The sequence below is a fragment of the Atractosteus spatula genome, chromosome 18 (genome assembly GCF_055471065.1).
Source record: "Atractosteus spatula isolate fAtrSpa1 chromosome 18, fAtrSpa1.hap1, whole genome shotgun sequence".
NCBI lineage: Eukaryota > Metazoa > Chordata > Actinopteri > Semionotiformes > Lepisosteidae > Atractosteus > Atractosteus spatula.
This window is the reverse complement of record NC_142723.1, coordinates 6,771,680-6,784,558: the sequence shown is the minus strand read 5'-3', so window position 1 is coordinate 6,784,558 and position 12,879 is coordinate 6,771,680. Positions and strand designations below refer to the sequence as shown.

General features: G+C 42.9%; 1 protein-coding gene across 1 annotated transcript in view; it reads left to right on the top strand.

Moving 5' to 3' along the window:
- The first annotated feature begins 7,470 nt into the window (after positions 1-7,470).
- LOC148818498 (heparan sulfate glucosamine 3-O-sulfotransferase 6) overlaps positions 7,471-12,879 on the top strand; it is a 36,585-nt gene continuing 31,176 nt past the window's right edge. The window contains exon 1 of the mRNA XM_088937004.1: positions 7,471-8,523. Coding sequence (XP_088793130.1) covers positions 7,973-8,523 — 551 coding nt within the window. The 5' untranslated portion in view covers positions 7,471-7,972. The remainder of the gene's footprint in view (positions 8,524-12,879) is intronic.

The following is a 12,879-nucleotide window of genomic DNA, read 5'->3' as shown; positions in this document are numbered from 1 at the left end:
TGCATAAGCAAAGTCTTGAACACAAGTGTGGCTCCAATTCGTGGATTTTTTTTAAAGGCAGATCTCTTGGATCTTGCATATTCCTGTTTTAAATATAGGCATTTTTTACCATGTCTAAATAAAAATGAATGATACAAGAGAAGCAGACAGCACAGTGGAGCAGTGGTTAGCATTGCTGCTTTTTGGCGCTGGGGCTCTGGGGTCAATTCTGGACCTGGGAAGCTGTCTGTGTGGAGTTTGCATGTTCTCTCTGTGTTGCCGTATGTTTCCTATGGGTGCTCCGGTTTTCTCCCACAGTCCAAAGACATACTGGTAGGTTCATGGGCTTCTGAGAAAATGGTGTGAGTGTGTGCATGTCTGTCTGGCCTGTGATGGACTGCTGTCCCATTCATGGCATGCACTACCTTGTGCCTGTTGCTTGCTGGGATAGGTTCTGGTTTTCCCATGATCCTGAATTCAAAGAAGCACTTAGAAAATTAACGAATATGAGAGAAGCATTAATACCCAGAATACACAGAATGCGAGATAAAAAAATGTTGGATTTTGCATCATTTTGAATTGGCTGGCTGTGTCTTCTTTGAGTTTTCTTATTTTTTGCACAGGCTTGTTGCCATTTTGTATACCAGAATTTATTCAAATTGAATTTATAACAAGTTATCACAAATCAACAACAATTACACGTGTTAAAAGGATTTTTTTTGTACAGCAGCATTAGCAGCTTCTGGCCAGATCTTATCAAACCTCAAAAGCTGAGCAAGGCTGGTCCTGGTCTGAAATAAAGTTGCTACTGTACAGTAAGTGGTGCTTATGGACTAGTAACCAGGTGCTCTTTTCTCTGGACCAGCAATCCAAACCACTGAGCTACAGTATACAGTATCACCCTGCAACTCACCACTGGCAGCATGCTGAAGCACAGCAGGTGCGAGCCTGGTCAGTACCTGCATGGGAGACCTCCTGGGAAAAACTAAGGCTGCTGTTGGAAAAGGTGTAAGTGGGACCAGTAGGGGGTGCTCACTCTGCAGTCTGCGTGGGTCCTTAAGCCCCAGTATAGTGATGGGAACACTATACTGTACAAAAAGACACCATCTGTCGAATGAGAAGCAAAACCTGAGGTCATGACTCTCCATAGTCATTATAAATCCCAGGGCTTTTCTCAAAAAGAGTAGGGTTATTAACCCCGGTGACTTATCCAAATTTCCCCTGGCCTTTACCAATCATAGGCTTAGCTCCATAATTAGCTACATCACTCTGTTCTCCTCCCCACTGAGAACTGATGTGTGCTGAGCAAACTGGTGCATCATCCAGGTGGGGCTTCACACTGGTAGTGGAGGGGAGTCTCCATTACCTTTGAGTGGAGTGAAATTCTGACTAACTCGCTATAAAAATACTGTGGCACTGTTAGCAAGAGTGAAATTCTACACCCGTGTGTGACAAACATTATGAGATGCACAACTCCCTTTAATAAAGCCTGATCTTGGGGCACTAATTTGGTAACACAAGTCTCCTTCAGTGGGTAAGATAGCAACCAGCATCCTGGTGTCAGAAAAAATCCAAGAGACATGACAAAATCTCCGATAGTTTCTTTTTTCAGTTATAGGGATGTCATAACAGCATTAACGTCTCTCTGAAAATAACTGTCTCCATAGCTGTATCATTTCAAGCAATAAAGACTTTTAACGAGTCCAGAAAGACAAACTCAGAAGGGTTGCCATTAATGACAGGTGGTTCCCCCGTGTGATGTCTTGATCTTGATCTCGGTCTTCTGTTTGTTTGTTAATTGTCTTGATGCACTGACTGCACTTTGTGTTTTACACTTTTGTTTTTAACAATCGAGAGACTTTCTGTAAGTTAGAATTCCATTGTACCAGTACATGTACCGCTTACATATGGCAATAAAGTTCAAGTTCAAGTTTATCTTAATGCACCTTTGTCATGTTGCCTTCAGTGATATAGGTGTCTCCCGGGCAGTTTCCTCTACAGGAGAAAGATGAGGAACTTCATCACCACCCCACCACAATACTGAAAATCAAAAATTCCTTCATAGTACAACTACTGTAAGTCCCCTTTTGCTTTGTTGTCTGCATAAGAGGGGACTCCTACATACAGTAGTACCATCTGTGAGCAAACCTACAAATATCCTGTTGTTTTTGACAATGTCAAAAATGAACGAATTATGTCTGAAAGGAAGACCCCCTCACCACAACAACGAGACCGGGACAGGGTACCCCCCACAGAAATAACAAAGGAAGAGACTGTTCCCCCCCCCACACAGTGCCAAATTCATAAGACCTATGCCTTCACCCCTTTCAATACAGACAAAAAGCATCACAATGTACCCCCAGCACCTGCAATAAAGGAAAATAAAAGCAAAATATCTGTTAGCTTTTGATTAAAATCTCTTGCAGATCTTGTCTCTTCTCATTGTTTCAATAAGACAACAGCAACGAAGACAATACAGATTTCCATGCAATAATAATCATATCCATAGCTGGAAGAATGAAGTCATTTAAACATAAAACTATTTAGGTTTATCAAACAATGGAGGGATTAGAGTCTTCTTGGTACAGTTATTTTTACTTAAAAAATAATAGTCATTATTTGCAAGTTTTTGGGGCATATTTTTAAATAGATTTTTATAAGCTATAAAGACCTAACCCATCCCCTCCCATATAATTATATAACGCGAGTAGATAAGTACAGGAGGACCTCTGTCAGCGGTAAGCCCCCTTATTGTTTAACTTCAGCTTGGAAGTGTGTAGCTTTCAATAAATATCAATATGTAAATACCAGCAAATGTTTGCCCAATTTAGTTTTTCCTCCAACATTTTAGACACAAGAGTAAGTCAGTTTCCACATTAACCTCATTTGTATATGGTAATTAAAGCTAATTAGCGCAATTAATGTGTTTTCCCTAATAGCATAAGGAGCTTAACCTTCAAGTTTTTGCCTTTCACAACAAATTGAACGCTCATTTTTGCATATATGTTAATTAGGCACAATTAATTTCATTCGCACATGCAAATAGGGCTATTATGCTCTTATTAGCTTTAATGTGTCTTACTGAGTTTGCAGTTGCTGTACCTGAAAGGTCTGGGCTGTGATAATTTGTCTCCCAGCTGTGGCAAAATCTGATCTCTTCAGTTGCCTGCATTCCTCTGTTCAGTGTACTGAGACATATTTCTATGAATTCAGGAAAATGCTTTTTCCTTCTTGGGCGTTTTTGTTTTTTCATTGTCTTCGTAGAATGCGGTGTGTGGAGCTGAATCTCATTTGAAAAATATGCCATTTGTGTCTTCTCTGTCTCTCTCTCTGCATATGTTTTTCATGCTGCTTTTGGTTGAATTGTAGAAATAATTAATCGTATTAACTAGGAAAAAAAGACAAGATGATATCATGACATCTGGTTGAGAAGAACAGGACACACGTCATCTTCACCATTTGGGTACAGAGGACTTTATTTTGAAGATATGCACAATTAAGACCACTTTTCAGATGGCTCTAGTAGGCCTCCATATGACTTCAATTAACTAGCTTGCAGAATATCGTTTAAGCATGCCTCATAATAGGAGCACTGAAAGAAAACCTTTAACTTTGTCTGTGTGCATATACTGTATCTGCATAGCCTTATAGAAAAATACCCTTGCTGCTCTTTTGTGAGGTCAGTGTAAGGTTTTACCATAAAATCTGATTGCTAAGCAAAATTCAATTTACACATTGAAAATAAACGACTTTGCCATTTGAGGGACTTAATGATGTATAATGCTGTAGTAATGTCAATGTGTTGCAATCTAACGATTCTAATTAGTTGAAAAATTCAGATCTTTGTAATATTTATGGCTACGCGAGCAAAATGACATTCAAGCCAAGATTTACATTAAAAGCCCTGGTTTGCTGCGAAGCATTACAAATAGCACATGTGCAATATTCATCTATTTGTAATTAAGCCCGTATGTGTACTGTATGCATATATAATAGTCTACAATCATCTTAATGCAGGGTTTCCCAGTCTTGGTGCCAGTGACTGCAGATTTGCATTCCATCTGGATTATTAATTGCTTAATTGAGCCCCTTTTTCATTATTTTGTGTTTTAAAAATGGCAGTTGTCAAGGGACTTCGGAATTTCGACACGGAAATGAAAATCTCTGGCCATTCCAAATGGAAACAGATTGTCCGGGTTTCCCCCTTCAGCCCCAAGACTTGCTGTAGGGGTTAAGTGGTGTCACTAAATTGCCCCCTTTGTGTGTGCGTGTGAGTGCCCTGCAATGGCAACAGTGTCTTGCCCAAGTTGTTGGGTGCGGCTCAAGACCAGTTTGACCCTTCAGGTCAGGTCTCCAACCCCGGTCCCGGGGAGCCCCAGTCCAGTTAGTCTTATAGGTCACCCTGAATCAGAGAGTCCCCGAATCTGCTCCTGGAGAGCCCCAGTCTAGTTCTTATGGTTTCTAAAAGATTGGCAACCCCTGTAAGTGATTGATAGATCCAGAATGTAATCTGTTCAATTAAGAGAACCACGGTCCAGGGGGACTGAAGAATACTTCGAATTTAGTCTTAAGAGATCTATTAATTACTTAATCTAACAAGTGACCTGTTCCACTGACCACAATGGAATTGTCCCAAATCTTGAGAAAACGGTGATTTATTGGAGATCTACAGAAAGGGGACAGGGCTGCCCAGGACCTGTGCTGGAGACTAAGCTAAGAAACGAGCTTCTTGTGACAGCGGGTCTTTAATCTACTGTAACCGCCTGTGTCTGATCCCTCTGTCGCTCAACGGAAGAGAATGGTTTGCGTCAGGGCTCAAAAGGCTCTTTAGGCGATAAAGCTGTAACATAATGCGATTTTAAACCTGGGCTGACAGAGCCGTCTTTGAGGTGGGCGCTTTGAAAAACCAGACCTCGTTCAGGTAATCCAGGACTGGAGTGAGCAGGGGGTGGCGTGGCGGGGGAGCGGAGGACTTGAACTTCCCGCTAGGGCTCGCTGGAGCGGCCCCCTGATAGACGAAAGAGGGTGTAAATCGCTTGGCGCCACACTATGAGGTTTCGGGAGTGCGCACGGTTAGGAGCCTCAATACACAGCGCAACACGGGCTGACCAGGACAAAACGGACAGTGCTGCGGTCTGCCGCTCGTACTGCAACTGTAAAATGATCAGAGGCAGAATGATCATTTCGTTCATTTCTTTAAAAAAAAACATGCGTCATTTGAAATCTAACCTTGTACTCTGGTAACAATCACTGAGCGAGGATCGAAATGAAGCCAACGAGTGTGTCATCCTTGCTTCTTCACATGTGCCAGGAGCTGATTTATAATGAAACAACGTTAACGGTCGTTTTTTTTTAATCTTCTAATTTATTTCCAATTAAAAAAAAAAACCCAAAGCCCTTAGCGCCCTGAGAACCCGCCTCGGATCGGCAGCGTCGTCGATATAAAGATGTTAAATGTTTTCAGACGTCAGCCTCCGGCGGCCGTTTAGAGAGACAGCCAGGTTTTTCGTGTCGCTGCCTTCCGGCAGATGGCCCCTGTCCGGCGGCGTTAGCATGCGAGCTGAACGGCCGTACGGTAGCCGCCTGCTGCGGTCCGGTGCGTACTGGTGGCCGGGCAGGTGGGCTTTTAGTCGGCTGACTGACAGGTGGCGGAGAGCGATCCCCGACGAATCGCCAGCGCCTTTCATCCCAGTCCTTCGCTGCGCCAGTCCCCGGGAGACACTCAAGACACACACACACACAAGCAGTCACAAGCAGCGGAAATGCCGCCCTGTTACACAGTTCGCGCTGGAGGTGCCTGGAGAAGGGCAGCTGGGGAGACTCCTGTGCGCTCTGTCCCCCGGATACTGCCCGTCAAACACGCTGTGCCAAACACTAAGCGAGGCTCCCAACACACCAGTTTCAGCCGCTTGAGCGATCTGTTATATATATTTAGTTTTGTCCAATCCAAACACCTTTTTAAAATAAAATTAACGAAGTTCTGAAATTAAAGAACCAGTAACGGAATTACTCTAAAAAATAATGATTGGGAGTACTGTCGATTAATTCCCTGAAAGTTTTTTTTTTTAAAATAACGTTTTATCGTCATTTATATTGAGAAACCACTCGTACTTTTTGCTTGATTGCATTGATCCCATGTTCTAGACTGGGACTTCCTGCGACCCGCTTGAAAACGCTGCTTTCCATGGTACCATTTTTTTAAAACCCAAAACAATATCATTATTCTAGAATATTATGCTGATATTGATAACCTTGGTCTCGATGTCGCCTCTAGAAGATGGTGATTCCATTTAGCTATTTTCGTAATCACGTTTAAATGCTGTTTAAATCATTTTCTTTAGCACGCATCAATCATCCCAAAACCCTCGCAGCAAGAAGCAATTAGTATTCCCTGTGAGATTAAACTGGATTAAAATGTTCCCCTCCGGACCTTTTCGGACGCAATAATATCCTATCGTCTGCTAGATATCTGTTTATCTGTTAATAAAACCATCGATACTGCACCCAATAGACAAGTAAGGCGACACATCTCGCCGTTTAAGGGACAGCTCGAAAAACTGCCCGCCGGGAGCGCGGCCCGGATTGTGTTAAGAGTAATTGTGTAATTAGGCTCAGTTCACAAAGGAGTACCTAATTAACTCAAACGCGCCGTTTATGTATAATATATACTGAAATCGAATTCATGCCAATACAGGTAAACATCAGCGAGACTGCGAGAAAAGGGGACTATCACAAAGCGTTGGTAGCAGAATTGTTTTATTAGAATTATTTATAGTCAAAAACGTACGCAAATAATATGATAAACGAAAAAAAAAGATCTAGTAGAAAAAAAAAAGTTAAATTCGTCAAAATATGGACAGGCTGCAATCTAATTTTGAAAACATGCTTTTTCAGTGCTTGTGTCCGTGGAAAATAAAGTCAGGAAACGAAGACTGTCCTGGTATGGTTTTAAACATGTCTCCTTGGATTCTACCGTGAATGTAGTGCGAATTGTCATCGTTTCCAACATCAACTATCTGTTCCAACTTTTTAGGTGTTTTAATGCTCCGAAGTTGAGCGTGGTGACATACCCAGGCATTAGTGACACAACTCAGCGCAGAGATGATCCTACAGGTCACCCCTGGTGAGAGACTCGCTGGCCTGGGCGATTCGGAGGACAGATGACGACTCCATCTGCACCCTAAAAAGAAGAATGTCGGATTAGATATACAGTATCTCTTCATCAGGTCATCAATACATTTCCTGACTCCTAGATACTCAGTCACCCCATCTGAGCTACCTTGCCCGTTAGTGCGAACACCCGCGACCCCGAATTTATTTCCTCTCCCCCGAGAAATTGAAGTAACCTTAACACTCTGAATGTTAGTTAAGACTCGCAGAACGTCTAAGAATAGCAAAGAGAAAGGGGTGGGGTTTTTTTTTTCCTTAAACGGGGCGTGGATTACAATCGCAGGAGTGGAGAAGTGTGAGAATTTAAATCGTGGATTCAGATCGCGTGTGGGCGAGAGAGAGAGAGGGGAGAGAGAGAGAGACTGTGAGAGCGCTTAATCACGCCAACTGAAGACTGGGACGTAAAAGGGCTGATGGTCAGTGAACTCGAGGTTTAAAATAATAGCAGGCCCTCAAAAAGACACGCTACCCCGTGCGGCAGAGCATAAGAATGTGCCCGTTTGCCTGAACATCGCCCGAACATTTGAAAAATAATTCTGTTCAAGAACTTTGCTACAGTACTAGAGGCGGCTAATCTTTTCTGTATCATGAATAAACGCATAACACGCGTGACATATTTGCGGAAATTGTCTTGGTAACAGATGGACACACTTCCCACAGTTGGCAGACGGGACCTGCTTCTCCAACCTGCAACGGGCGAGTTCCCTGTTGGTTTTTTTCTTTTTAAGTTTCAGCATTTTGGAGTTTTCTGGTTGTGCAAGGGAGGGTCATAAGGCATGCTACCTACGTTTTGCCTGCTGCATTTTGATCAGGATAGCGACTCATGGGATGTAGCATTTGGAGAACTAGGTTTAACCTTGGACTTCTGAAGGCGCAGTCCAGAGTATCGGTGTTTTTTACCATGATCATAATTTTCACTTATTTTTTTTACTGTCTGACCGGCTACTGCGACTCCCTGCCGAGGCCAGTGTACGACCAGCAGATTTCCACCGGCACCAGCATCAAGCACGACGGACAGGACGCGTCCCCACAGCACGGTCGCCAGCCGAGCGCATCGGCGGACAGGAACAGGACCGCTCCCGGCTCCGGGACGCGAGAGCTCCCGGATTCGATCAGACTGCACTCCATCCTGCAACAGATCGGACATGTGCAGAGGCAGATCTCGGACGGGGACAGGGAAGACGCTGACAGCAGCCTATCCGTGTTCAATAGCTTTGGGAGTAAAAAGTTCCCGCAGGCGATCATCATCGGCGTGAAGAAGGGGGGCACCCGGGCGCTGTTGGAGTTTCTCCGGATTCACCCCGATGTCAGAGCCGTGGGGGCCGAGCCGCATTTTTTCGATAGATTTTACGATAAAGGACTGGAGTGGTACAGGTAAGGCGATCAAAATACAGCCGCCCAGTTTGGGGGTTATCGGTGCCGACTGGTCTAAAAAGATACCAAAGGTGCCATTTTTTTGTGGGGGGGGGGGTGAGCAGGTCTGACATCACCAGATTATCCTAAATGTTACCAAAACTACATTAATAAAGTGTGTTCGTCCTTTCCGAACTCGATCCATGCGACAAAATGTACTGTATAAACCGAAATACGAAACCGACATGAATCAGTTTTAGGTAATTGGGAAACTGCACTACGAATCGGATTCTGTTTTTTTTTTTTTGTTTTAATAGAAAAGTCTGCTGGCTTTCACAAACAAAATGTGAACCAAAAACAACTTCCAACGCGTTAAGCCTTCAGAGTCCCCAAAAGATTTGACATTCGGTATTTTTTACACACTTGACACGGACAAAACTGTTATTTTTGGGCTGTTCAATTTCGGATATAATATAAGGAATTTTATGTAGAGAATCAGCACTTAAAACTAGTGATCATCTAATTCCTCGTTACAATAATAATAATAATAATAATAATAATAATAATAATAATATTACAGTCCACAGGTTTAGGCTTTCCTATTTAAGATAATACAAAAATAAGATTTAGTCATGAAACTTTTTCTTAACGTATCACTTGTAAAATAAGTTTAAAATCTGCTTTAACATGAATTTTACCTAACATATTAATACGTATATTCTCCTATTTTACCTGTACCGAAATGCTTTTACTTTGATGACGTTAAAAATGTAGTTCTGAAGCAAGGAATGATAGCACCGTGTGCATCGCATGAGTAGAAATGAATAAAACAAGTTTCTCTTCATCAAAAGGGCCGCTTCTAGCGATTTACTTTCAAATCGTGTGTCGTTGGCGTTTGTCTGCGAACGGCAGAGGATCATTTTCAGAAATTCCGGCCTCTCCCATTTGAAGTTCTGTATCTCAGGAGAGTTTTCCGTCGGAATCAATTGTAAAGACCTCTTCTAGGCTGCCATTACTTTCTCTGCTGACATGACGTTCTGCTTTCTGGGAGGTTATAACAGTATTGATTCTCCAGTGTGCTAAGTCGTAAAATTTAACGTACCGTCGTTTCCCTTTAGGTTCGAAGGAGAAATAAGACAGCGGATAGAGGCTGTTTGCATATCAATACGGTTCTGAGAACCTGCAAAAGAGCAGAGGAGTTTGAGGCAAAACGGCACGATAATAAATAAATCATTAATTCACAAACACACCGGCAAGCCAAGTGCAGGTCCTGATTTAAAAATCCACATCCGTTAACTTCAGGATTTCTGAAGGTGGCGTGCAATTAATACATCAGCTATTTAGGCCTTGGATATAGACCTTCGTTCATTGCAATAGATTGCTTAATAAAACGCGAATGCTTTAACTTAGTTCCTCAACATACATCTGCGTGGAACTTCTGCGTAGTAGGGTTCAATCAACGCGAGCTTCTCTGCAGAAAAAAGGAGTTACTAAGTAACTCTGGTCGCTCCAGTTAATACCAGCCAGCGTGTTATAGGACTGTAGCACTTGAATTGCTAGATATATTGGTAACTATATAACGATTGACCGACAGGAAAGAGACTAGTTTTGGTTGAAGCCGCGCTAGGGAGTAAAAAAAAAAATATTTTAAAGTTAAAGTAATTACAAATTCACAAAATCGTGCCTTGCCCGGAATTAGAGGACCGTCAAAATAGGGCATCGCCTGGAACCCAGATCTTCAGTTCTGTAAAGCGTTAGTATTTCCATCAAAGCAGGAATGAAGTACCTTTTACCTAGTGTATTTATTTACTGTATATAGTCATATCTGTGTGTATATGTTGTGCATAAATGAAGAAGGTTCATTCCACCTTCCCAACTTAAAAAGAAAAAACGTTTCGACGGTAGAGCTTCATGATAGCGCTTCTTCACACCTCTGAAGAGCTGAAAGGTTCTATTTTCCTGTGCTTTCCAGCGTGGAGTTAACCTGTTACGTATTCCCTTGCAGTTTATCACACCCCAGCGCATAACCCACAGGAACCTATGCTGTATATATGAAAGTGCCCACCTATTTTTCATTCTACACGGTAACTATGCGCTTTCAGCTGTTTATGTGTTCCACCATATATATTTCAAGTGAGAATTCACGCACAGCGCAGAATGATTTCTGCTCCTGAAGGAACCTTACAGTGGAAAGCATAAAATAAACGGCGGCTATTGTCATTTGTCTACGGCTTTGGCGAAGGCTCTGGGGTTTTCTTTTTCTGAATTCTCGATCAGTTTTGCAGCCAGGGGTTTATTAGCGCACGTATTGAAGGCTTGTCAATAGCTCTTCAGTGCGTGAGGGCTCGGCGAGATGGCAGCGGGACTTGCCACAGGCTGACGGAGGGGGTACTGGATGGGGGGTAATTGATGGCTTCTGCAGAGCGTCTCAGTCTCCAGCTTGTCAGTAGAGAGCTCATTACTAACACTTGTCAATAAACTCCAGGACTTAGAGACCCAGCCATTGGCAGGGTATTCAGTCCCATGCCAATAAAATACTGCTGATCGACCTAACACACACCTACCGGAAGCGATGGTGGGATTCGGACTGTCTGATTGTGCTGTTCACTGTGGAAGCAGAAGATCAGCGCTGTATCTGAGTGGGGGTAAATTGTGGCTTTAGCAATATCAACACATTGATGCATGTTCTCCATGATACTGACACTGTTCAAATAGATATCAGCACCACATTTCAGTAGAGTGCTTTTGAAATGCTACCGTGTCATTTTTTAGGAGATGCTGGTTGATACAACTGCTTCTCGCAATATTGAACACGGCACATTGTGCACAGGCACTGTTTGCAAGGTTTTACAGCTGACTACAGCTAGTTTGAGCAGGATGTCTGGTTGAAGTATTAGCCTAAGTGAATATATCTTTTTTACTGTTTTCCCTTGAATAAAATGAAGAGGTTTAGATACAGAATTCTAAATAAACACAGATGTCGTTTAAAGTTTACTCTCGCACAATTATATGTTTGTATGGTGTGGATCTTTTGTTTTTGACAGTTCTTCTCAGACAGGCCTTTTCAGTTTTGAATGTGGCTTAATAAATAGGCTGAAACGGAGACGATGTGTCATATTCATGCACCTCGTGATTGCACAGTATGAATGACTTAAACCGTTCGTTTTTCGGTTTATACATTAATTAGCTGGTGTCATGTCCTATCAATGGTCTATTTAATTCACCTGTACTGTACTTTGCAAGGGATTATACAGATTGACAATATCACTCATTATCATTAGCTGGCAGTCGATAATGTGAAGAGCAGGGACAGTGTTCTCGTGGTGAATTGCGCAGAGCAGTCTTTCATCAGACTTTCCAGTCTAACCCGTGTTATAAGGCAGCTGCACTTAACTCTTTCTTGCTGGATCAGAAAACGTCTTGACTGTTGGTACACTCCGGACATGACCCATTCAGACAGGAGAGCACGTTCAGTTCTCCACCTGGGATTTGAGCCCAAAGCCCAGACCACTGTTAATCCACGCTTAGAGAAGAATTTGGATTGGAGAGGTGGAGGGAAGACGCTGTGTTCCTAGGTTTTGATTTCTATGTTTTTTTCATTTCTTTGCCGCCAGTAGAAGGAAAAGTAAGACAGAACCGTCCTGTTCATGAGCACAGGGAGAGCTGACAGCTATAGCAGGCTATACCTTGAAACCCAGTTGCACTCATAATTGCATGTGCCACATGAAACTGTTTATTTTAATCACTTATCACAGATTGGGTGCCTTTTCTGCACGACAATCCCAGCTCCATTTACCCCATCAGGCAGCCTGCAAGACAACACAGCACAATCACGAAAAGCAGCTAATTACTGAAAAGGGCACCTTTGTGGTGAGCACAGCATCTCTGGGACCTGTGTGCATGTGTGTCTGTTGCAATTAGCTCATTTGTGTACAGCAGGGAGATTTTAAATCTTGCGGATTATGCAAAAACTAAGTGCTTTTATGTCTCAGCTGTACGGTGGACTTAAATCTCTGATATTAAGCTGTAGGTGGCGTGGGGGGTGGGGGGGTGGACTTTTGAGTAACTCTTGGTACAAAAGCGCTCGTTTGGTTCAGAGTACGTCACAGACAGCAATCACAGAGCACGTTAACGTTGCAGTGATTAGGATCAGCAATTATGCTTGCTGATATGGCTTCCTTTCATTTGTAACCCCTCTTATGTTCTCATGTACGGAAAGAGGCAGCCTGGGCAAACTTATCTAGGAGGGGTCCCCAAGACAGTGGGGTGGCCCATTATCGTCCAGCTAATCAATCATTGTGCTTCATCCAAATGAACCGGAGAGGATCTGCAGGGCTGCAGTGCAGATGTGTCCCTCCTCCGATTAAAAAGCTTGCC